This window comes from Balaenoptera physalus (assembly GCF_965194825.1).
Source record: "Balaenoptera physalus genome assembly, chromosome: 2".
NCBI lineage: Eukaryota > Metazoa > Chordata > Mammalia > Artiodactyla > Balaenopteridae > Balaenoptera > Balaenoptera physalus.
The window spans coordinates 169,062,318-169,089,827 of NC_138883.1; the positions used below are offsets into that span (position 1 = coordinate 169,062,318).

The 27,510-nt window shown below is 41.0% G+C and overlaps 1 protein-coding gene across 5 annotated transcripts in view; it reads right to left on the bottom strand.

Moving 5' to 3' along the window:
* The window catches only part of PRTFDC1 (phosphoribosyl transferase domain containing 1), a 98,296-nt gene that overhangs the window by 67,064 nt on the left and 3,722 nt on the right, over positions 1–27,510 (bottom strand). For 4 of the 5 annotated variants that reach the window (XM_082452953.1, XM_082452952.1, XM_082452954.1 and 1 more), the window contains 2 exons: positions 20,279–20,385; positions 14,550–14,733 (listed from right to left, as the gene is read on the bottom strand). In XM_082452953.1, the coding sequence (XP_082309079.1) occupies positions 14,550–14,733; positions 20,279–20,382 (288 nt within the window). In that variant the 5' untranslated portion in view covers positions 20,383–20,385. Of the gene's footprint in view, positions 1–14,549; positions 14,734–20,278; positions 20,386–25,344; positions 27,412–27,510 lie in introns of those variants that run through there. The other variant, XM_082452955.1, reaches the window with a different exon arrangement.

Below are 27,510 nucleotides of genomic sequence, written 5' to 3' on the forward strand. Positions count from 1 at the left end.
CCCGGACCCAACCCCAGCCCGAGGCAGATACGGAGTTAAGCCCAGCTCTGTCCCCAGTGTTCTCTGAAAACTTGGTTGCCTCTACAATTTAATCATTGCTTCTGCATTACTCTCTTATTTGCCCTCTCAGTTTTCGCTCTTCCTAAGGAAAGACAAATCCTAATAAGCATCTCTATAGAAAATTAAATTTGAATACAAAGAATGTACACTAAGAAAATGCATAGATATTTACAAAATAAAGACCAGGAATGATAACTAAAAATGTTGCTATAATCCCTACCATCCTATTACACAGTTTGGTTTCACTTTTTTTTTTAATATATTTTACTTGACAGAATTAGACATCTCAAAGTAAACTTCCCTAGAGCAACAGTAGATGATCTCTTTTAAGATCAAACTAGATATTTGCTTCATGCCAAGTTTCTTCATCCATGCATCCTGGAAGCCAGCAGTAAATATATCTTAAGAACCAAAGGTCAAAGACAAAACAAGTAATGTCAACGCTCTTTGTTTCAGTAAACATATAAACATGACAGATGTTGCAGCATCTCTATCCAGAGGTCACAGAGAAATTATGTTCTGGTTTTCGTATGTGCTTTTGATGACGCTTAAGGATTTATGTGGATTGAATCAAACCACCCAGGCCTCTCCCCGATTTATTCTTTACTAAGTAACTCTCCCTTTGAAGTCTGCATAAATGTTTTGAGGATATTAAAAATATTTTAGATACTAAGGTGGAAAAAATCTGTAGTCTCAAAGAAATATCCTACCATTTGCAAAAGAATATTGGAATAATATTACAGGACCTGAGATTTAAGAATAACCAAAGGGTAAAGACAATGTTTTCTGCCACATGTCAGCTATTGAAACACTTGGTACTGCCCAAAAGGGGGGAACTACCAATTCATCAATTCCAAGTTGTACATTTTCCTTAAATTTTAATATACCCAAAATCAGGATGCATCTTACAATCATGTCATGTCATGGCTTAATTTATAGCACTTTTTTTCTTTCTGAGTAGTATATAAAGTAACGGTGTTCTTTACCATCAATGATGTCTCAGATTTAACAAAATGTAACTTTTGGAGTTTCTTTTCTCTTACCTTCCCTCTTTCATTCCTTTATTTTCTTCTACTTTTCTATTCCTTTAGTTTTCCTCCCTTTCTCGCTTAAAAAGGCATGTGTACACATATGTACATAATATATACACATATATATGTAAAATGTATATACATATATACAAATTACACATACATACATACTATAGATACACACACACGTACACACACATATATTCCTGTCTTGGACCCATCCAGCACCCCCAAGAACTGAGGACCTCTTTTCTCCACCTGTCCCTCCCTACAGAATCGAACTGGGGTCCTTTTCTTCACCCCAAGCCCGATATGGGACTCTGCTAAAGGTGGACTGCCTGTCTCCAAAAGAAAAGGGGAATTCACCAGTGAAGCTGTCTAATCTTGGACTTTTGTTTTTTGGGAGGATTTTGATTACTGATTCAATCTTCTTAATAGTAACTGGTCTGTTCATATTTTCTATTTCAAATAACAAGTGTTGGTGAGGGTGTGGAGAAGAGGTAACCCTTGTGCACTGTTGGTGGGAAGGTAAATTGATGAAGCCACTACGGAAAACAGTATGGAGGTTTCCCAACAAATTAAAAATAGAACTACCCTATGATTCAGTAATTCTACTTCTGGGCATTTATCTGAAGAAAATGAAAACACCAATTTGAAAAGATTTCTGCACCCCCATGTTTACTGCAGCATTATTCACAATAGTCAATATGGAAACAACCTAAGTGTGCATTTATAAATAAATGGATAAAGAAGATATAGTATACACACACACAGTGGAATATTATTCAGCCATAAAAAAATGAAATCTTGCCATTTGTGACAACGTGGATGGACCTTGAGGGCATTATGCTAAGTGAAATAAGTCAGACAGAGAAAGACAAATATTATATGATCACTTATGTGTGGAATCTAAAAAAAAGAAAAACTCATTGATACAAAGAACAGACTGGTGTTTATTAGAGGCAGCGGGGGTAGGGTGGTGAGAGGTAGAAGAAATGGGTGAACAGTTCTTGTTTTTGTTTTTGTTTAAATAAACTGAAAAAAAATACAAAAGAAAGGGGCATTCAACACGAGGCCCCCTTACTACATGGAAAGCTTTCAGTGAAAGGCTGTTGCAGGGTGAAGTGAAAAGTACTCACTCACTCATTAACACTCAGGATGCTGGATCTGGTTTATCTAGCGGGTCCCCACTCCTCACTAGCAGGGGTGATAAAGGACTGACTTAAAGCCTTTGTTCTGCACTCTGGGAATGAGAGAGAACAAATGTGTTTTGGCTTTCCCCTTCCTTCATGGGAATAGGTCTGTGGCCAACTCTTTGCTCTAATGAGCCTCTTTACTAAAGGTGCCAGCTTCCCCAGGGGCCCACATGCCCTGCATGGCAAATGTTTCAGTCCCACTGCAGCCACACTCTGGATTCCATTTTATCTCCAGAAAGCTTTCCCTGGGCGCGGCCAACACACAGGCATTATTAATGAATACGAGCAGGGCATGTGCAAGCAGCATGGGGGAGGGATCCAGGACCACAACAACTTGCCTGAAATTAAAGTCTCAGTTTGTAACGACTGGAAGTGTGATGAAGATTTTACTTTGCTCGCAGGTTAGTTAACCAAATTGGTGGAAAACAAAGAAATCAGAGTATAGCTCCCTGAAATACACTTTATCCTCACATGGGCTTGTACACAAATTAACGAAGCTTTAAATCAAGGCAACATTTCAGGGGGAATAAAGGAAAAACACTTGGCAAACAATACATCCACGGACAAAAAAGCTGGCTGAGAAGTAACTTGCTGGCACCTACTAATACTCCATCCCACTTCTCTCAAATCCTCTCGTTTCTCTACTCCCAAGCCCCTTAGGACAGATATTCCAAAAGTCTTCCCACCCCTACCCTTACAGAGCTTCCTCAGAACACACTAAACTGGGGAGCTCAACTGGTAGCTGAATGATGCCTGTTTCTTTTTGCTTCAAGTCTCTATACCCTCCAGAGTTGGTAGGCAGCTTGGTGCTCAAGGTTCCTTTGAAACTCTGCTAGATCTGGCTTCCCAAGTGCAACAGCTCTAAGTGAATCCAGACACAAAGCAGGTGTAGGGAATGTTCTTATCTTTTGGAAAATCTCCATAGTGTAGGGGGCAAAGATGAAAAGAAAATCATAGCTTCCCATCATTTACAAGAAAACCAGCTGTGAATATTTATTATTCATTTTTTTGGAGGGTACGTCTTCATAGTTTATTAATATCGAATATAAGACATTTCAGAAAAATAAGCAGTTAAGTGTCTATTTATGGACACTGTCATTCTTCTAGCAATTACAGGAGCCGGCTTAACCTAGTAAGGTAAATATTAAAATAAACCTCGGGAAAAAATTATGCTGATATGTTTGGTGAAATTTCCCTCCTTTTAGCCTAATACATCTCAACACATCAACATATCTCTAGATTCACAGTATGTTTTAGTGGTCACAATCTCGGGCTCTGAAGTTGAACTTGGGTTTGAATATTAGTCCTCCACTTACAAGCTGTTTGACCTTGGACATATTACTTAACAGCTCAGGTCTCAGTTTCCTCATCTGTAAAATGGGTATAACAATATTACCTAATTGTTTCTCATTTTCTGTCTACTATTGAATCAGTCAAGTTTGGAGTTTTCTTTATTCTTTCTCGTCCTTTCTATTTGCTGGAAAGTTATACATAATATACATAGTATTCTTATTCTTTCAGTGTTACACTTAAATTTTTAACAGGCATACCTAACTGAAATTTTGTAAATCATCAACCTCTCGATGCTTCTCCTAAACCATATACAACCTTAGAATGCTATTATTCTGGTCTTTTTAAATTCCACTTTGTTTTACCACCAAAATGGGTTATAGCGTTATTGTTTCATCAATTATTTGAACCAATCAAAACTTTGTTGATTTACCTACATGCTTGTCAATCTCTTTGCATCACATTTATTCATTTGGGTTCAATTTCCTTTTTACTAAAATATACCCTAAATATACTAAAATAAATTAGGAGATGTTTTCAGTCAGCATCTGTTATCGGGAAACTCTTCTAGAATATTACTACTGAAGTCTTTATCTGGCACTCACGCTTGAGTTCAAGATCAGCTGGGAATGAAAATCTAAGTTAACAGTTATTTTCTCTCAAAATGATGATACTACTCCACAACTTCTGATTTCTGCTGTTGCCTTTGAGAAGTCTGTTGACAGGATAGTGGTAATTCCTTTAAAGGCAATTTTCCTTTTCTCCCCAGTTACTTTTACAATCTATTCTTTGACTCTGGGGTTTTGCCTTTCAGTTTCACCAGGGTGTGTCTACATGTGGTGTCACCGTGCTTCCTGAATCTGAATATTCGCGTCTCCTGTCAGCTATAGAATATGATTAGGCATTATCTTATCAAAAATTGCCTCTCCTCAATTCTCTCTAGTCTTTCCATATGGAATTCCTAGGTGACACATTTTTGATCTTCTCACTCAGTTTTTCATGTCTCCCATCCTCTCTTTCTTATATTGCATCTCTATCTATGCTACCTTCTAGATAGTTTTTTCAGATCTATCTTCCAGTTCAAAATTCATACCCATAACAACATTCAATCTGCTGTTTATCATTCAAGTTACTTTCTTATCCATTCAATTAGTATCTTTTTCCTTGCTAGACATTCTATAATTTCCCTGCCAAAAGTTCTGTTATTTTTTCTTCTCCTGTTGTCTTATCTTTCCTTTAAATCCTTTATGTCTTTAGTCATGTTAAGTACAATTATGTTATATTCTCTTTCACATAGCTTGTTTACTTATTTTTGTTATTTACTTTGCCAGCCGATCTGGCCTATGGTAGATTGTTTCTATGCATCTGTTGTGCTTTGGGTGTGTGAGCTCAGGTTAAGTGAGGCTTATCTGTGGAATCCTGCCTAGGTTGAGATATTCCCTCCAGAGAGGTTTTCCACTTGCTTCTACCAGGGAATTTGGGAGTATTGTGGTCTGAGACCAATTTTAATATTAAATTCTCTGGTTGGAATTTCCCAGATGATGCAGGTAAAGTAAACGAAAACCTCAAACTCACATGTGGTACAGACTCCTGTTTAAAAGTTCCCACAGGATATTTCACTTTCCCACTCCAGCCCAGGCCAAGAAGGACAAGCTAGTTTGTTAGGGTCTTCCATTACTAAAGGATGGATTTCTTTTCAGCAAGGGCATATACCTTTGAAGGCACTGGCTTTGCATGAGGGTCTCATCTAACTTCCCATTTTATATGGGTCCAAGGCTTTACCATCTGCCTCTCCATGGGGGTTAAAGTCAGATTATTGAGACAACTCCCAACCCTGCCTCCTGGGAGCCCCCAGTTCACACTTACGCGCTGATTCTCAGATCTTCATTTCTGCCCCTTGGATATTCCCTACCTTCTTGTGAGCTCCAGTAAGCATTTAAAAGGCTTTTTAAGTTATTATATTCACCTAGCATTTTTAGATGTCTGTAGCAAGAGGATTTTCAAGTTGTTTATTCCATAAAACTACCACAATCAAATTCTTTGTTTGGGTTGTTAACCTACTTGAATGTATTACTTTGAGAAAAAGAAAATATTTTTAAAATGTGTAACATAATGGTGTAACACAAATAGGTGCTCATGTAATGCAGTGTTATCTTTGGATTATTAGATCAGCTGAAAAATTAGGCTCCGTAGACAAAAAAATTTTTATGAGAAATAATTGATATTTGATTCTTTGTTAAATAAACACTGAATACTTTCACTAGTTTTGTTGATCTTATAAGACAAGCTACAAAGTATAGCCATTTGTGGGCATATGGGGTGTAATACATGTAATAAGTTCTTTCTTCATGCAACTTCCAGATTTTCTCAAGTAAGGTCACCGTTTCTTAAAGGCAAATTATTGCATAATGATAATAATTGTATATATGAACTTAATATTTGTCTTACATATATTTTAGGAAAAAAAACAACTCCTTTATAAATGTTAGCAAACATATTAATATCTCGTGAAACAGTAAAATTTTGTGGAAAACCTTAGAAAAAACTGTGGGAAATGTGGTATGTTGCAAAGGGCACAGGCTTGAGAGACAGATGGGTCTGGGCTCTGGTGCCATCTCTACTACTTATTGGCTGTGTGACCTTAGGTGAGTTAATTAACCTCTCTAAGCCTCTTTTTCTTCATCAATAAAAGAAGAGATGAGAGATACCTGGCAGAGTTACACTCAGGATTAACTGAGATAATGAATTCATCTAGCAAATGCTAAATGAACGCTAGTGAAAAGACAGAAAGAAGGACGGAAGGAAAAAAGAACGGAGGGAAGGAGGAAGGAAAGCTTGAAATGTTCAGGAATCCAGGCTGCCAGTGCCTCCCATTTCATTTAAAGAACAGGAGTATGTGAGGCCATGCTCTCCAATGAATTAGCCTAATGCTAATTTCTAAGTAATCTTCGTCTAGATGGTTATCATTCATGCAAATTCACTTCATGTCTTATGGGAAGTTTAATACAAAACAAAGACAAGTCAAATTGCCTAGAGCCTTGAGATATCTGGACCATCCATCCCTCAGGAAGGTCCCTTAGTAAACAGTGGAGGGCGTCAAACAACTGGGACCCCTCCTGGGAAAAGAGCCCCTAAAGTGAACTATGAATGCTGATGGCTGTGACCAGGAGACACACTGCCTCTCAGTAAACTGAACTTCCAACTTTTTTCCTCAAAAACAAAAAAAAAGAGAAGAATTGAAAAGAATCACAGAGCAGAAGGATAGGAGGGAGTAAAACTACATGATACTTCTGACCAGCAGTCACAACAGCCCCCAGAGTCCTGACTGCCCTCTAGAAATCTCTAAAGGAATGAATAGAACACCTTAGTGGCCACTGTTTCTGCTAAGAGGTCTTCAAGATGTCTGCTCCCGATGAGTTGGTTTGGAGGTACGGGGAGCACCAGACACCCCCAGAGGAAAATGAGCTAGCCCTGCTCCCCTTATTTGGTGGTGTCTTAATAGGTCTCTGTCCTCGGCAATGTTGAAAGAGCTCAAGTGTGTAAAGGGATGGTCAGCTCAAGACTAACCTGAGGGCAATGAATTCACCTCTGGATGAGGACAGCTTACGCTCTATGAGCAGAGAGCTGGGCTGTTCACCTCGTAGCCTGGTCTATGAATATGCTTTCCATCCATTTCTGAGGAATTTAATCAGGGGAAAACCTGGCTCTGAGTGAGCAATAGGCTTTTACGTGAGGTCGTCTCTCAGGAGATGATCTGTGTCACCTTGGTGATGGACAAGAGGAAGGACATTTTGTAAGAAGGGAAGAGAAGAGACACCACAATTATCCTTGGCTCCTACAGGATTTAAGGGTGGGACAAACACTAAAATGTGCTGTGTGTGAGAATGGACGCTGGTGGTAAAGATTGAAAGTCTAGGGCTTCCCTGGTGGCGCAGTGGTTAAGAATCTGCCTGCCAATGCAGGGGACACAGGTTCGAGCCCTCGTCCGGGAAGGTCCCACATGCCGCGGAGCAACTAAGATCGTGTGCTACAACTACTGAGCCTGCGCTCTAGAGCCTGCGAACCACAACAACCGAGCTTGCGTGCCATAACTACTGAGCCTGCGAGCCACAACTACTGAGCCTGCGCTCTAGAGCCTGTGCTCCACAACGAGAGAAGCCACCGCGATGAGAAGCCCGCGCACTGCAACGAAGAGTAGCTCCCGCTCGCCACAACTAGAGAAAGACAGCGCGCAGCAACAAAGACCCAACACGGCCAAAAATAAATAGTAAATAAAGTCTACTATTGCCTTCCTCCTTCATCAGAACCCTGGGCAGGCGTCCCGCCAGCCCTATCCCCAGGGAAAAAAATACGGTGACTTGAAAATATCTGTCGAGATGCAGCAAAAATGATCACAATAGTCTTGGAGCTATACAAATGCAAATGCTTGTTCAGAACTAGTATCACATAATCATGAGATAATAAGTGTTAGAATGTGTGCCTCTAGGTTGAAACATTGATGAAATAGAGGATGTTTAGAGAAATGGACAGTGAGAGTTAGCAACATGGTTTAATCTCACATGGATCCTAATGCTTTTAGTTTCAGCGAGATTGATGTATTCTGGACCATAAAACAAGACTCAAAAACTTTAAAAGAACTGAAATCATACAAAGTATCCTTTCTGCAACAGAATTAAACTAGAAATCGTATAGAACTATCTCTGGAAAATCCCCAAATATTTGGAAATTAAACAACAAGAAATAATCCATGAATGAAAGAGGAAGTCACAGAGGAAATGTGAAAATAGTTTGAGTTGAATGAAAATGAAAACAATACATCAAAAATTTGAGGATGCAACAGTTAATATCACACTGACTGAGAGCAAGGCAAGAATGTTTTCCTTCACTATTTCTATTCAGAATTGTACAGGAAGTCCAAGCCAGTGCAATAAAGCAATAAAAAGAAATAAATACACAAATTAGAAAGAAAGAAGGAAAACCATCTCTATTCACAGAAGAAATGATTGTGTTCATAGAAAAATCCAAAAGCATCTTCAAAAAAGCTATTCAAACTAATAAGAGAGTTTTGAAAAGTCATAGTATTTGATACACAAAATCATTAGTATTTCTATGTACTGGCAATAGGCAACTGGAAATTGAAATTCAAAGAAAAACTTACCATATATAATAGTGAAACCAAGGGCAGTCATCAGTTAGATCCCTTAAACTATAACTTGCTTAATAAATAACATCCTGTAACTTGCCTTCACTGACGAAGCTTGCTTTGTTTTCGAAAACTGCATACCCTCCAAGCTTCACGTAGCTTAGACAATATATCACAAGACGCCTTTCATCACCCCCTACAGATAACACCTCTGACATATGGATTGCTATAGTACAGTTGTTTTTTCAGGAACATGGAGTTAGTCTTGCCCAGGTCAAATCAGTCAAGACCCCCCAACCATTAAACTGGTCCTGTGCAAATATCTGATGGATGACCATTTGACGTCATAGGACCGAAAATTCCACCCTCAGATCATCCTAACGCTGTCATTTTCTGAACATGCGTCCCAGGAAGAAGCATGCAACTCAGATACACCTGTGCAGAACACAGGTTATGCTGCAGAAATCAACAACATGATTTTTAAACTTATATGGAAAGACAAACAACTAGAATAGCTAAAACAGTTATGAAGAAGAACAAACTTGGAGGATACATACTACCTGATTTCCAGACTTCTGTACAGATACAGTAATCAAAACAGTGTGGTACTGACCAAATCAAAATAAGCACGTAGATGAACAGAACTGAACAGAGTGCCCAGAAATAGACCCATGCATATACAGTCAATTGATTTTCAGTCAAAGATCAAAGGCAATTCAATGGAAAAGAACAGTCTTTGCATCAAATGATCTTGGAACAAGTGGACATTCACTTGCCAAAAAAAAAAAAAAAAAAAAAAAGAAACCGTTATCTGTACCATATTAATAAGTTAACACAACACGGATCATACACCTAGATCTAAATTTAAAACTAGGAAACTTTGTGAAGAAAATAGAGGATAAAATCTTCATGACCTTGAATTAAGCAAAGATTACTTAATGAAAGGATGTTCAACATCATTATTCACCGGGGAAGTGCAAATTAAAACCACAGTGAGATACTATCAGCTAGCTGAATGGGTAAAAAACAAAGAAAATAAAGAAATCCTGACAATACCTAGTGTTGCCAAAAATGTGAAGCAACTGGAACTCTCATACACACTGGTGGGGATGCAAAATTATTCAATCACTTTGGAAAACAGTTTGGCAATTTCTTATGTATACTCCCCGTATGACCTAGGAATCTCAAGACAAATTTACTCAAGAGAAACAAAGACATAAGTACAGACAAAAACATGCAGGTGAATATTTATAGCAGCCTTATTCATAATCACCCCAAAAAGGGAACAAACCAAATATCCTTCAGCTGATGAATGATTTTTATTTTTTTTTTATTTTTTAAACATCTTTATTGAAGTATAATTGCCTTACAATGGTGTGTTAGCTTCTGCTTTATAACCAAGTGAATCAGTTATACATATACAATATGTTCCCATATCTCTTCCCTCTTGCATCTCCCTCCCTCCCACCCTCCCCATCCCACCCCTCTAGGTGGTCACAAAGCACCGAGCTGATCTCCCTGTGCTATGCAGCTGCTTCCCACTAGCTATCTATTTTACATTTGGTAGTGTATATATGTCCATGACACTCTCTCACCCTGTCACATCTCACCCCACCCCCTCCCCATATCCTCAAGTCCATTCTTTAGTAGGTCTGTGTCTTTATTCCCGTCTTGCCACTAGGTTCTTCATGTCCTTTTTTTTTTTTTCCCTTAGATTCTGTATATATGTGTTAGCATACTGTATTTGTTTTTCTCTTTCTGACTTACTTCACTCTGTATGACAGACTCTAACTCCATCCACCTCATTACAAATACTTCCATTTCATTTCTTTTTATGGCTGAGTAATATTCCATTGTATATATGTGCCACATCTTCTTTATCCATTCATCTGTCGGTGGACATTTAGGTTGCTTCCATGTCCTGGCTATTGTAAATAGAGCTGCAATGAACATTGTGGTACATGACTCTTTTTGAACTATGGTTTTCTCAGGGTATATGCCCAGTAGTGGGATTGCTGGGTCGTATGGTAGTTCTATTTGTAGTTTTTTAAGGAACCTCCATACTGTTCTCCATAGTGGCTGTATCAATTTACATTCCCACCAACAGTGCAAGAGTGTTCCCTTTCCTCCACACCCTCTCCAGCATTTATTGTTTCTAGATTTTTTGATGATGGCCATTCTGACCGGTGTGAGATGATATCTCATTGTAGTTTTGATTTGCATTTCTCTAATGATTAATGATGTTGAGCATTCTTTCATGGGTTTGCTGGCAATCTGTATATCTTCTTTGGAGAAATGTCTATTTAGGTCTTCTGCCCATTTTTGGATTGGGTTGTTCGTTTTTTTGTTATTGAGCTGCATGAGCTGCTTGTAAATCTTGGAGATTAATCCTTTGTCAGTTGCTTCATTTGCAAATATTTTCTCCCATTCTGATGGTTGTCTTTTGGTTTTGTTTATGGTTTCTTTTGCTGTGCAAAAGCTTTTAAGTTTCATTAGGTCCCATTTGTTTATTTGTGCTCTTATTTCCATTTCTCTGGGAGCTGGGTCAAAAAGAATCTTGCTGTGATGTATGTCATAGTGTTCTGCCTATGTTTTCCTCTAAGAGTTTGATAGTGTCTGGCCTTACACTTAGGTCTTTAATCCATTTTGAGTTTATTTTTGTGCATGGTGTCAGGGAGTGTTCTAATTTCATGCTTTTACATGTACCTGTCCAATTTTCCCAGCACCACTTATTGAAGAGGCTGTCTTTTCTCCACTGTATATGCTTGCCTCCTTTATCAAAGATAAGGTGACCATATGTGTGTGGGTTTATCTCTGGGCTTTCTATCCTGTTCCATTGATCTATATTTCTGTTTTTGTGCCAGTACCAAACTGTCTTGATTACTGTAGCTTTGTAATATAGTCTGAAGTCAGGGAGCCTGATTCCCCCAGCTCCATTTTTCGTTCTCAAGATTGCTTTGGCTATTCGGGGTCTTTTGTGTTTCCATACAAATTGTGAAATTTTTTGTTCTAGTTCTGTGAAAAATGCCAGTGGTAGTTTGATAGGGATTGCATTGAATCTGTAGATTGCTTTGGGTAGTAGAGTCATTTTCACAATACTGATTCTTCCAATCCAGGAACATGGTATATCTCTCCATCTATTTGTATCATCTTTAATTTCTTTCATCAGTGTCTTATAATTTTCTGCATACAGGTCTTTTGTCTCCTTAGGTAGGTTTATTCCTAGATATTTTATTCTTTTTGTTGCAATGGTAAACGGGAGTGTTTTCTTAATTTCACTTTCAGATTTTTCGTCATCAGTGTATAGAAATGCAAGAGATTTCTGTGCATTAATTTTGTATCCTGCTACTTTACCAAATTCATTGATTAGCTCTAGGAGTTTTCTGGTAGCATCTTTAGGATTGATGAATGATTTTAAAACTGGCATATCCATATAATGAAATCTTACTTGACAATAAGAAATGAACTACTGGGACACAAAACAATATGGATGAATTTCAAATGAATGTTGCTAAGCTTTACAGATTTACTAAGGCCACATGATATTTGATTACATTATACGACATTCTGCAAAGAGCAAAACTCTAGGAACAGACAATATATCAGTGGTTGCCAGAGCCTGGGGCCTGGGGAAAGGATTAACTACCAAGGGACACAAGGGCATTTTTTTGTGGTAAGGGCTGTTCTATGTCTTGATTGTGGTGACTTCCATGACCGTATGCATTTGTCAAAACTCATAGAACTGCAAACTAAAAGAGGCAAATTCTATTGCACGTAAATTATGCTTCAATAAACCTCACTTTAATTTTTTTGAGATTTTAAAAGATTTTTTTTAAAAAGCTGTTTGCTGGGGAAAAATACAGTAAGAATCAGAGTCAAGTAAAAAAGAAAAAAAAGTCTTCTAAGAAGGAAGCACAGCTACTTAAATCAGGATGAAAGACACCTCAAGAGAGAAAAGATTTTTAAGAGAAGATGAAAGGGCTTCCCTGGTGGCGCAGTGGTTGAGAATCTGCCTGCCAATGCAGGGGACATGGGTTCGAGCCCTGGTCTGGGAGGATCCCACATGCCGTGGAGCAACTAGGCCCGTGAGCCACAACTACTGAGCCTGCGCGTCTGGAGCCTCTGCTCCGCAACAGGAGAGGCCGCGACAGTGAGAGGCCCGTGCACCGCGATGAAGAGTGGCCCCCGCTTACCGCAACTGGAGAATGCCCTCGCACAGAAACGAAGACCCAACACAGCCATAAATAAATAAATAAATAAATAAATAAAATTAAAAAGTGTTTAAAAAAAAATCTTTAAAAAAAAGAGAAGGGCTTCCCTGGTGGCGCAGTGGTTGGGAATCTGCCTGCCAATGCAGGGGACACGGGTTCGAGCCCTGGTCTGGGGGGATCCCACATGCCGCGGAGCGACTAGGCCCGTGAGCCACAATTGCTGAGCCTGCGCGTCTGGAGCCTGTGCTCCGCAACGGGAGAGGCCGCGATAGTGGGAGGCCTGCGCACCGCGATGAAGAGTGGCCCCCACTTGCCGCAACTAGAGAAAGCCCTCGCACAGAAACGAGGACCCAACACAGCCATAAATAAATAAAATAAATAAAAATTAAAAAAAAAAAAAAAAAAAAAAAAAAAAAGAGAAGATGAAACCAATAAATCAGGTTTAAGATGTCTGCAAAAACAAACAAACAAAAAACAAATACAAAAAACCCCAGCTTCATCTTGCCCTGAGAGGTCATCAGGGAAATACAGAGTATCTTAAGAAATAAGAACTAATTTGCCAGATACTCAAAAGCTGAGGCAACTGAGTCAAAGAAAGAGAACGGTAGGCAGAAATCTAAGATGCCCTCCCATCCCTATCCCCCGTGTACACACCCTTTGTGTATAATCTCCTCCACTTACGTGTGGGTGTGACTTGTAAATATAATAGGAATTCACTCCCATGATTAGGTGATTAGTCAATCGACTCTGAGTTCATCAAAAGGAGCTTATCTGGGTCCCCTGGTGGTGCAGTGGTTAAGAATCCGCCTGCCAATGCAGGGGACACAGGTTCGAGCCCTGGTCTGGGAAGATTCCACATGCCACGGAGCAACTTAGCCTGTGCGCCACTACTACTGAGCCTGCACTCTAGAGCCCATGAGCCACAACTACTGAGCCTGTGTGCCACAACTACTGAGACGGCGTGCCTTAGAGCCTGTGCTCTGCAATTTATTTATTTATTTATTTATTTTAAAAAAGCATCACAAAAAGCAACAGCATAGAGAAAAGAGGCGAAGGCTAAGGGCAGACGTCTTTGGAGAATAATCTCTATCAATTCCATCCAGTGGTGGCCAAGAAAACCCAGCACAGACTGGTGGAGGTTCCCTGTTCTTGTCTCATTGCTCTTGATAACTCATTGTCCCTACAGGTTTTACTTCTCTACCTCCGGGCCCTGACTGCAGTCACCGAAGTACTAACACTCCTCTCTGGGGGGGACACCCTCCCACAGGTCTCCAGGGCCAACAGTGACATCCAGAGCAGAAACACGTCTGTATTCACTGGACTTCCTTAACACTCATTCTCAACACGGCCATTGATGAGACTAGGCACCAGGAAATAACCAATCAACTTTATAACCATGAAAAAAGCATGAATCATTCCTGAATCATCTTTCCCTATATGGGAAATATAATAGGAGGGTTCCCTCTGCCCAAAGAATATTATCTGAATTACAGGTTGTAGTATCTTGCAAATTAAAATAAAATACATCCTTCATCTTCATAATATTATTAGTTCTTTGATTTATAGCACTGTTCATTCTGAACATCATATAATGAAAATGGAGTAAATCATAACTTACCCTGTAACTTTTTAGTCTGATGAAATCAACCTTCATAGAGACAAATCTATCGGAATTTCGACTGATGTTCTTAAGGTGTTCTACCAGATCTGCACAGAACTTGTAGCCTCCTTTAAGTACACATAGGACCATAATGTCACAGTATCCTATGTCTTTCATAATATCCTTAGCCAGCCGTTCAATTCTGAAAGAAGGGATTAAAAGATATATTAAAGCATGATTACTTCTGAGCATTTTTGTTCCTTTCCCAAAAAAATGCATGATGTACTCTACATATTAGATTATGCAGGAGAATGTGGAGAAGGGCTTGGGAGACAGAAGCTTACAGATAAAGAAGCTTTGTTAAAGTTGGACAAAGAGAAAGTGTTCAAAACATATTTCTGATAACCACATCATCAATCATACATTTTTGCTCCTCTGCATCACAAAAAATGATTAAGGTGTAAAATATGATGTCAAAGATCACGAAGGCTATTACTTGATCACTACAGAGCCTGGTTGTTAGCTTTAACAAGGCTATGATGGTATGTGGTGATATTACGTTCCCTTTAAAGCAGAGAAAAAGGAAATGGAGAATGACTCACCCACCTGACCACGTTAGACGAGACTGGAGGAAAAGTCAAGACCATAATAACTATCGAAAGAATAATATTTGACTTATATTTGATGAAGATAACACGTTACCTATATGAAAGGTGCTCCAGACAATCTCAGTGGATACCGTCTCCACAGATCATAGTTTGAATGGTGTCTCCTGAAGTTCTACACTGATGCAGCCTTGGGCTGGCACCCAACACCTAATGTGGAACTGTCATTGTATTTTTTCTCATTGTTTCATATGTATAAGTCCATTGCCCATACACCCATACAACACTAAAACCTTGAATGGAGGTAGGGTCTAAGGTGCACACTTTTTAAAATATTCCCACTGGCACCTCAAACTGAATTAGATTTAAAACAGATGAAGTGAATGATGTGAAAAAATAAAATATTATATCACATATGTTCTAAATATGTAATATATATACTTTATATATTTTTATAAGTTTTTTATTTGTGTGTGTATATGTGCCTACATATACATATAAAATGACAACCATGGTTTCAGGTAATGTTTCTCAAAATATGATCAACGAAACATGTACATCAGCATGCCAAATATTCTTTTTTTTTTTTTTTTTTTAAAGATTTTTTTTGTTGTGGACCACTTTTAAAGTCTTTATTGAATTTGTTACAATACTGCTTCTGTTTTATGTTTTGGTTTTTTTGGCCATGAGGCATGTGGAACCTTAGCTCCCCAACCAGGGATCGAAGCTGAACCCCCTGCATTGGAAGGCGAAGTCTTAACCACTGGACTGCCAGGAAAGTCCCCAGCATGCCAGCTATTCTATAAAAAGGGACACTTGTTTCCAGCATGATGCAGTGAGGAGGTCAACACATCCTCTTCACAAAAAGAAAGTAGAAAGTCGGACAAAACTGTCAAAAGCAACCATTTCAGCGCTCTGGAAATCAACCAAAGGCGTGCAGCAAACTGAGAATCATTTATTCATGAAAACACTGAACACTGGGTAGAAACAGCACAGATCTGTGGTATTCTTGTCTGAGAATGGTCCCCTCTCCCTGGCCCCCAATCTGCTCTACCGTTCAACCAGGCAGTCAAGCAGGGTGGGGCACTGCTCACCCGATGGGGAGCACCGTCAGTTAACAAGGCCATCTTGGTAGCATGCCAACAGGGAGGGCCAGGGGCCCCGTTATCCTGAAGTTGCAGTCCTGTTTGAGCAACTACCTGGCAGACTAGTCACAGATTTAGTAGAGAGTTCCGGGAGGTTGCAGTCATGGGAGAGGGGCAGATAATAAACTCTCCACATATCCCAAGTTGACCGGAAGCCGTGCATGTGCACTGCAGAGACTAGTGTGGGCCCAGGCCACCACACATCCCTGGATGGTGGAGCCCGTAAGCCTGTGTGGCAGAGACACAGGAACGCTCAGTGGAAAGTAAAAGCCAGGGAAGGCTTGAGAAAGGCTGGAAATCTGAATGTGCTTGCCAGGCTCCCACACACATTCATCAGCAAAGAGTGGAAGCCTCCCTGGCTCAAGGTGTTTGAGTACAATCTCTACCCAATCTTAGGCTGAAGATTAAGCTATTCAGACACAAGCATGAACTCTGGTGAGCAAAACTTAAAAGGAAAAACAAGAAAAATAAACTGCACATCATCAGAGGCTACACATTGTGGGGGAGACAGTTTTCACAGACTGGCAGACAAAAAAAGAAACAAAGAACAAGGGCAGGGGCTTCCCTGGTGGCGCAGTGCTTAAGAATCCGCCTGTCAATGCAGGGGACACGGGTTCAAGCCCTGGTCCGGGAAGATCCCACATGCCGGTGGGGCAACTAAGCCCGTGCGCCACAACTACTGAGCCTGCGCTCTAGAGCCCGCGAGCCACAACTACTGAGCCCACGTGCCACAACTACTGAAGCCCGCATGCCTAGGGCCCGTGCTCCACAACAAGAGAAGCCACCGCAATGAGAAGCCCGCGCACCGCAACGAAGAGTAGCCCCAGCTTGCCGCAACTAGAGAAAGCCCACGTGCAACAGCAAAGACCCAATGCAGCCAAAAATAAATGAATATATAAATAAATTTATTTTAAAAAAATAAGAAGGGCAATGAATAGGAAATAGTTACTAATATGGTAGAGATTAAACCAAGTATATCAATCATCACTTTAAACGTGAATTGTCAAAACACACCAATTAAAGGCAGAGACTGTCAGAGTGGATCAAAAAAACACCCTAATATATGTTGTCCACCAGAAATCCATTTTAAATATGAAGACACAGATAGATTAAAGGGGTTGAGAAAGATGTACCATGCTAACATAATCCAAAGAAAGCTGGAGTAGCTGTATCAATTTCAGACAAAGCAGACCTCAGAGCAAAGAAATTGTCAGGAATAAAGGCTGACATTAGTGTATTAAAAAGAGGTCAATTCTCCAGGAAGACATAACAGTCCTTCATGCATCTGCACCCAACAACAGAGTATCAAAAAATTGATAGAACTGTAAGAAGTAGATGAATCCACTATTGCAGTTAGAGACTTCAACACCCCTCTCTCAGTACTTGACAGATCCAACAAGGCAGAAAACCAGTAAGGATATAGTTGAAAGGAACAGTACCATATACCAACTGGACCTGGCTGACATTTGTAGAATACTTCACCCAACATTCTCCTTAAAAGATATCAATAATAAAATGAAAAGACAAGCCACATACTAGTGGGAAATATTTGCAAATCACATGTCTGATAAAGGACTTGTGTCCAGAATATATAAAGAACTCTTGCAACTCAATAAGAAGAGAAACAACCCAACTGCAAAATTAGCAAAAGACTTAAACAGGCATCTGTCCAAAGAAGATGTATGAATAGCTAACGAGCACACTAATCATTAGGAAAATGAAAATTTAAACCACAATGAAATACCTTTATATATCCACTAGAATGGCTATAATTAAAAGGACAAACAATACTAAATGTTGGCAAGTATGTGGAGAAACTGGAACCCTCAAACACTGCTGGTGGGAATGTAAAATGGTGTAGCCACTTTGGAAAATAATTGGCAGTTTCTTAAACTTACCATGAAACTCAGAATTCCTCTCCAAGAGAAATGAAAAGATATGTCCACACAAAGACTTATACGTGAATGTTCATGGAAGCATTATTCACAATAGCCAAAAACTAGAAATCTAAACGTCCATCAACTGATGAGTCAATAATCAGATATTGTATGATTTAATTTATATGAAGTGCTCAGAAAAGACAAATTTATAGAGAAAGAAATCAGATTAGTGATTGCCTGATGGTGGGGGTAGGAGCAGAGACTGACAACAAACTTCTGGTGATGACAGAAATATTGTAAAACGATGGTGGTGGTGATGGTTGCCTAACCATAAAAATGTACCAAAAATCATTGAGTCATTTACCTGCAATGGGTGACTTTTGTAGTATGTAAATTATATTTTAATAAATTCATTTTTAAAGGTGGGAAAGGGCATTCTTGGGACGCCACTCCAGACCACTGAATCAGAATTTCTAGACATAAAGCTTAAGATTATGCATTTTTACAAGTTCACTGGGTAAGTCTCCTGTAGAGGGGACTGGTAACCTTACCAGGATTCAATCGTGTACTAAATCAGGATGCAATTAACTTAAGTCATAAATTAATTTTCAGATGAGAAAAGCAGGAATTTGTTTAAACCAGGGGTTCCCAAACTCGTGTGAAGAGAAAATGCTTCTGAGAGTTATTAAGAAGTGAATTGAGTACAAAGACACCCACTACACAAAAAAGGTGCTTTAACTGCTAAAGTCAAGCAGATTTCTTCCCTACCCCTCCCTTTTTTTTTGCAGGAATCTGTATCTTTAATATGAATTGCCAACACAGAGGTTTAGCAAGTTGGGAGATGCCAAATTTCTTACATTTATTTCATCACAGAACCTTTTTTCCTTTCAAGGATCAAAACTTGTATACCATGGAAGGCCACCTGAGGCTGTGAGAAACCACAAACTAGACCTTATTTTAATAATATACTATAGTTTGAGAGAATACACAATGTGCAGATCTTATCCAATGGAAAATCTTAGAATGTGAGTGAGAGAATGACATTTCCTTTTGCTTACAGACAGGCACTGATGGAAAGATAATATCCTGGGAATAGTGACCATCCAGCGCTTTTCAAACTTTCCTTTGGCTGAGGATCTATTTTACAAGTTAAATTTTAACTCAGAAGAATATAACAGCTTAAAAAAATAGAGGCAGAAATACAACGGCTTAAGGAAAAGGGGAGAGTGCGGAGCCCAAAGTCTCAGTTTGCTCCTGCTTCTCAGAGCCTCTCCCACCCCAATTTCTGAGTCTGAAATCCATGAAGCTTGCTTTTCATATAAATGTGAAGGCTTAAGTACTTGATCTTTGTACAAGAAATTAGAGGTCCATGGAAAGGCAAGAGTCGGGGCATTAAGGAAGCTTTGTTAAAGGGATAGGACCTATCAATCCTGAAGCCTGTGGTGGGCTGAACTGGAGGGGGCTCTCTGAAAACCAAAAAACAAATGAGGGTGACTTAGGGGCTTAGAACAGGAGAGAAAATGTTGGCTTTCGAAAAGCCAATCAGCTAGGAAGGAGCCAGAGGATATCTATGTCGACGGGTCCAAAAGAACTAGAAACACTACTCGAGAAACAGTTCTGTGCTGCTATTTTTAAGCTGCAAATATTTCTATTTCTAAAACATTACCACTGAAAACGTAATTGTGCACAGACTGGCCGACCTGTGAGAAATGACTTATTTGAGATAAACACAAGTCGCAGGAAAAGCCTTCAGGGGTGTGGCCTGTGAAAGCAAAGGTCACCTCTTAACTGTCCCTGGTTAAGAGTCTGTGAAAAACGTGAGATAAACGCTTTCCCAACCCTCATTTTCATCAGTTTGTACAGGACATTGTTATTTTGAGGCTGTTACTTGTGATGTAACACCTTCCATATGTATAGCCTTCTCACCATTTCCCCTGAACAAATATCCCAGTAAATAGTTCATGTAAAGCACAGATTTATTTTATTCCAAATTCTCTGCAGTATAATAGTTCTGTGTACCATTATATAGAAGAGACTCCGGAAGAGGGTCCCCAAGTGTACCGTTTGACTCACACAAGAGAGGGCTAGACAAAACTTACACGGCAAAGAACACTCACCTGTCCACAACGATGCCGTGAGGGATGAGGACATAGTCCAAATCTCCGTAATAGTGCTGTGGGTACGTGAACAAATTCAAGTCGTACCCTGGCCAGTCGTCCATAATCTGCAAATCAAATTATCTTGGTTACAATATTTTTCATTGGAAATTTATTTTAAGAAATATAAATAAACAAGAGCATCCTTTGAAAAAAAGAATAATATTGAAAACAGACTAGGTCTGATAATCCATATGGTATTAAATTATATTCTGTAGGACTTCCCTGGTGGTCCAGCAGTTAAGACTCCGCGCTCCCAACGCAGGGGACCCGGGTTCGATCCCTGGTCAGGGAACTAGTTCCTGCAAGCCGCAACTAAGAGCTGGTACAGCCAAATAAATTTTTTAAAAAATTATATTCCGTCAACCTATGAGAAGCCAGGTGGGACAAGGTAATTTGTTTCACGTAACCTGACGAAGGACCTACTGAAGTGAACAGGGAACTCCATTCCTGACTTTTGGCATCACAAGATAAAATACCAACTTAATGTCTTACAGCTAACCTGACAGCATTGTTTGTAAGAGTGCACATATGTAAATATACAATTTATATCTAAATTACAAATACTATCATGAATATATTATAAGTAAAATTATGTTTGTAATTACAGGCACACCTTTTATTGCGCTTTGCAGATGGTATGCTTTTTACAAATTGAAGGTTTATGGCAACCTTGTGCTGTCAGATGATGCTCAGCATTTTTTAGGAATAAAGTATTTTTAAATTAAGGTGTGTACGTTGTTTTTTTAGACAATGCTATTGCACACTTAATAGACCATGGTGTAGTGTAAACATAACTTTTATATGCACTGGGAAACCAAAATAATTTGTGACTCATTATTGCGATACTCGCTTTATTTTGGTGGCCTGGAAGTGAACCCACCATATCTCCGAGGTCTGGCTGTCTACTGACAGAGACAGGATCACCCCACATTATTATAATATATTATTATATATACTCTTACATGTCTGTGCACTGTAATCACCTCATCTGCCTGGGAAAGATTACCTACTAAAAGTACATGTCTCCTGGGATTATTGTGGACCCAAACTTCTGAGTGGTCGGGTCATTACAGTAAAGACTTCAAAAGGCTGTGCCATGGTGGGAACGTAAGTCAGTCCTGTTGGGAGCCGACTACTCCAGAAAACTGGTATATTCAGATAGCGGACAGACTGCTAGCAAGTCTTCCTCTTGCTTAGGACAGGATGCGCAAGTCTGATGGTTAGATAGCGAAGAGGCGGGAGAGGAAATGATGGTGAAGACCAAGTTACGTTTACTTTCAGGTCATCCAGAAAACCTGTGACACGGAGGTGTTAGACACCAAGACAGACCACAGCTGAATGGGCTCTGGATTTCCGGTTACTCCCGTACCCTTCCACCAGACTCCTCCATGCAGCTGTAAGCTTCCGGGGCCTTTCATAATGCAGACCTATCCTAATTTCCCAGCCCAGTTGCCTACACCATCCCCTCCTGCCCTCAGATTGGTCTCCAGTCAAATCAGGATCCTTCCCAGCTCTGTGTTCTGCTCATTTGTCTTGCACCTATGCCCTCTTCCTCTCTGTCCCCCCTACCTCTGTATCCCAAACTCAGCATCTTCCACAAAAACTCAGGTCAGGCCCCACTTCTTCCTGGAGGCCTTGCTGACTGTTCCTGCTCTATGATCATGTCTCCCAAGCTCCTGGTGCCCCTCAGAGCTCAGTGTGTTCCCACTGCTTATGACATATGTACGTCTGCGTGTGTGTTTTGTCTTGTCTCCTCCCACTGGAATGTTAGCTCCTTTTGGTAGAGACTTTGTCTCATTCACTGTTGAAACGCCAGTGCTCAGAACCCTGACCCGGAATATGGTAGGAGCTCAAAAATGTTAAGTGAGTGAATAAATGGCACAGTCTCCACCCACACGTTACCCAACCCTCAGTTTATCTCCTTGTGATAAAGAGCACCACTGTTCATGGCCCCAGAAATTCCTACCTACCGTGGGCCGACTGACAGTCAAATGATGTGTCATCTGCGTATCTGAAGAGCATCACATCTGCTCTGCCTTGACCAGCAAATCAGCTGGTGGCAACTGTTGAATCTGCACAGAGCAACTCTGGCTTCCATCCTGAGAACTCCTGGGGCCTGCTGTCACCATCAACACCACAACGGCTGGTCAGAGCCTGAACCGCCAGCTGAACGTGAGGAGATTCCAGAAGATGCACTAGCAGACCACGACAAAGACCAGACGAGAAGCCTGACCAGCACCAGGCCCCAGGGAGATCACCCAAGGGCACAGCACTTTCTGGCTCCCCTGCCAGACCACGCACACCACCCACCCTGCCTCTTGCAGCCCTCCCAGAGGCAGCGGCATGAACTAGTGGCCACTCCTCCCACCACGGAAATCCTGTAGAACCCCCTGCCTGGCTGAATCTGAGACCACTCCCTAGTCCCTGGTCTAGGGCTCAGCTCTGACACTTACTATGATGTTAGGAAAATTACACCTGAGACTCATTTCCCCCTCCTTTAAATAAGACACAATAAAACCCACGGACAGGGTTGTTTTGAGGATAAAAAGATAGAGCAGATAATGTACTTAGAGTTCCTAGCACATCTCCAGGTATATAATAAATGCTTAATAAATGATGCCCCCCAAAAAGAAAAGAATGATAAAATGACAAAACAAACCTACATATAAAAACTGTACTGGCAATCTGTAGCTCAGAGGCAGCACGGAGTAATGGTTAAGAGCACGGATTAGAAGTCTAACACACCCGGGGGTGAATTTACTAGCTGTTGGACCTTGGGCATTTTAACCTCTCTGGGTCACAGTGTTTTCATCTATAAAATGGAGCCGATGCCTACCTCATATGGCTATTTCAAGGACTAAATAAGATAGATAATGGATGTAAAACTCTTACATCAGTATCTGGTCTACAGAACGCTGCAGTAAATGTTAACCAGTTAGATGTACTGAAACATTAATAGTTTACTTACAAATTATGTGTGTTAATTAATTTAAAGAAGTGCTTTAAACCTATCTGCCAAAGTCTTATTACCCTAGTTAAAACTGTAAATTTCAAAGTAGAAGAAACATGTTTCTCTAAAACTATCCTATAAGCCAAACCAGCCTATTTCCCAATGAGTCTGAAATAGTGAGTTTTCACTGTAGAGATAAAAGACAATTAGAAATGAAGGAACCACTGGTTTATCCTTAATAGTGCGTGCAAATTGCACTGTAAATGTGTCCTAGACCTGAAGGAATGGAGGCTGCTAGGAACTGCAGATAATTATGTTTTTCATCTTCTTTTTGAAAAATCAAAACAAGAAGTCTTTAAATAGTTTCAGTATCACAGATAATACGCTCTAAGTTTATTCAGAACAATGGCTTCTCTGTTCAAAGATGCAAAATATGGCCAAGCTGGGGAAGTGACAAACACACTGAGCCATTTTACACCACATGCAAACCCCGGAACTCCTTCGGACTCTCTTTTCCCCATTGGAAGATATACTGAAGACCTTCTTTCTAAGTCATCAAAAATAAATTTTTTGCTTAGAATATTTCTTGCCTTGTTTTTCAAGTTGTAACCCCTAGGGAGAAAAATAGTTTGGAAACACATACAAAAAGCTAATCTTGGGGCACTTCCCTGGTGGCACAGTGGTTAAGAATCCGCCTGCCAAGGCAGGGAACATGGGTTCGAGCCCTGGTCCGGGGAGATCCCACATGCCGCGAAGCAACTAAGCCCACGAGCTACAACTACTGAGCCTGCGCTCTAGAGCCCGCGAGCCACTACTACTGAGCCCACGTGCCACAACTACTGAAGCTCGCACGCCTAGATCCCGTGCTCCTCAACAAGAGAAGCCACCGCAATGAGAAGCCTGCACACCGCAACCAAGAGTAGCCCCCGCTCGCCGCAACTAGAGAAAGCCCGCGTGCAGCAACGAAGACCCAAAGCAACCAAAAATTTAAAAAAAAATTTTTTTAAAGTATTTGCATCAACATCTTTAAAAAAAAAAAAAAAAAGCTAACCTCGGCTCCTCTCTGCTGCTAAGCCCCAAACCCTGGGCCCTACTCTCTCCGTCAGGCAGTGATCACAGTGGCCGCCAATTTCAGGTTCACATCCACCCATCCACTGTTAGAGAGGAAGGGTGTCTCGTCCCACAGCTCTGCTTCTGGGAATCCCAGACAAGAACATCAACTGGCCCAGCTGGGGTCACTGGTCCAGCCCCAGAGCCAGGGAAGGGGGTGCACTGTGAGGGATGTCTCAGAGCCACACATTGAGAAACTGAGTCGAAGCTGTGTCCTCAAAGAAGGGTCTCAGGTTCTGCTACCAGGGGAATGAAGGGGGGCTCCACAGACCAAATAACATCCTGTATCTGCATGCCTTCCTCTTCTGTGGGGGGCTCTATACCCGGAAGGGGAAACTCATCACATCTAGTAAAGTCGTTTCCATGGGGGGAGGGGGAAGGAGATGCCATAACAGAAGCACAATCATTTCAGATTTTCTCTTCTCCTTACTCCTACCAAACTCACATGTGTAGGCACTAACTATGCTTCTTTGATAATGGTTCTGTAAAAGTAAACCATATCTAATAACCTGATCCCCAAAGACCAGAGAGGTAGAGAAATCTTTTCTCTCCCTGAGAAGCAACAAAGATATACCAACTGAGGTGTGTGTGTGCGGCATGGTACGGGGGACACTGGTAGCCAGTCTATCCTGAGCAAAGTTTCTAAACTCAGGGTCTACATCTCCGATTTGGTAATTAGCACCTGCTCCCATTTATTGTTAATAATCTACTAATGTCCTACCTCCCCGAGTAAACTGAAAGCCATTTGTAGGCAAGAGCCATCTTCAGTCTCTTCATTTTCCCTTCTCTTGCACGAACTGTATTTCTCATTTTAGGCTCAAGTCATCTGGCTCTATGTCCCTTGCCATCTTTATCACCAAGTTTCTACCAACTCAGACTTCTCTTCTCCACCTCATTTCTGGACACTCCAGTACACGCCCTGATGATCCTTCTAGCTACTCCATCTTGTAGTAACTTCACCTACCTTAGCTCAAGCGACTTCGCCTCTGGTCCACCTTAGCCACATCCCATCCGCCACAGCAGCCTCCCCTTTGACATTCTTCTCCAGAAGCACAGCTTCCCATGTGGCACAGTGCTGGAAAGCTGGCTTCAACTCCTGCTTCTGCCACTTGCTAATCCTGTGACCTTGGCGATTGCTTATCATTGCCTCAGCTTCCTCCTCTGTAAACTGGGGATTATTAATATCCCTACCTCGAAGATTTGTGAGGATTAAATGAATCATACAGGAAAACCACATAGTAAGTGCTCAATAAATGCTTGCCATTACTACCTGCCCCCTTTTCCACTGGTACTAAAATTTCCCTTTGATTTTTTCCAACCCATCCTTGAGTGCTCTCTGCTTTCCCCGTATTACCTACCCTACTGAGCTTTCCTTTTCCTCTCAACCCTTCCATCAGCACCTTGAATTCATTCTGAATTTGCCTTGCCTGCCCATATCCAACTTGATATTAATGTAATTATCCCAAGTTCTACTGGAGAGAATGACATAAATGCAGGGATGATCTCCATTATACCCTGATTATTTCCAACCTTGGTGGACCCTCTCACTACCTTCCTGCATCTTTCACCAAATTACCTTGCTTTTGAGAAAGCTTCTTTTAACAGTGATAGATTGGGCTACTTACTGTTCCATCATTTGCTTTTTAGACTTTAACAATCTACCGTTCCTATTAGTCATATCGACTGACCTCATTCGTTTTTAAGACTATCTATTATTAGATACTAGTACTATACTTTAACCGTTCTACTGATGAAATAGTTGTTTAAAAGATTCTCACTACTGATGGCTTCGTCTTTTCCATCGTGATGCCACTTGCTCTTCCTGAGGCATCTGCCCCTGCTGCTGACCTCTTAGCCTCCTCACCTCCACAAAACTCTGTTTGCTAGGCACCTACCACCCCGTCTGCTCTCTCCTACTTTGCTACTCATTCTTGGTCTCCTTATCTGGCTTCTCCCAGACACTCGGCCTGTTACATTTGGGGCTTTCTACCCTTAACAATAGTTTCACATTTCTTCTCCATGTTCACTGGGCATCCCTATCCACTGCCAAGCATCAGATATTTTTCTACTTGCTGACAATTTCCAAATCTATCTAATCACCCTCCTGAATTCCAAACAGGAATTTCAAATTGCCTCCTGTGCATCCTGACCCATAGGCTTTACAGGTACTAGAGACTCAACTTGCCCAGAATTGAACTTAGTGATTTCCCCTTTTACATTTTCATCCCACTCCAACTCACCCCAAGTCTAGGCCTGGCCATCCTCTCCATGGCAACTGGAATGATCCTTTTTTTTTTTTAAAGCGTAAACTGGGTGTCATGATTCCTTCTCAGAATGTAATGATTTCTTTGCCCTTGGCCGGCGCTGTCTGGAAGACCCTTCTTCAGAGTCTTCACGTGGCTACCTCCTGCTTAGCCTTCAGCTCTTGGTTCAGATGTCACCGAGGGGCTGCTCTGCCTGAGCTAAAGCAGCATCCCCAGCCCTCCGCCAACCACTCTCCATCTCATTGCTCTTGTCTTTTCACTGCACTTATCACTCTCTGAAAGTATCTTCGTTGTGTATTTGCTTTCTTACTGCTTGCCTGTGTTCCCCTCTAGAATGTGAGCTCCACCAACACAGGGCTTTTTGTTTCCCCAGAGCCTAGAACACGGTCTGGAACACAACAGGACAGTCAACATGAGTGGAATGAATAAATAAATGAACTCCTCCTTTAAGAAGGAAAGGCCCGGCTTTGAAATTAATACTGGGCAACACGGTTCAACCTGAACAGATCGGTTAGGCTGTGAGATGTTTCCTAGCAGAACGCTCCTATCCTGTAGTCCCTTCCCCGTCACACACAGATTATCTGTGCATTACAGGCTGATCCCTGAACAAAGACTCTTAATGTAGCAAGTTAGCCCACACCGCACCCTCACCACCGGGTCACTTTAAACCTGACGCGTTAAAACTACCACCTTCCATAGAGACCATTCTAAACCGAGCCGAAGCCGGCGCCATAGGCCAAGACCAGATTTGATTCCAGGACACCGAGCGATGGGTACCCACCGGGCGCTGGCTGACTTCGAGGGATCCCCAGGGATAAAGAGGCTCTGGTCTGGGACCCCATCCTCCCCCACCTTCTCATTTGGAC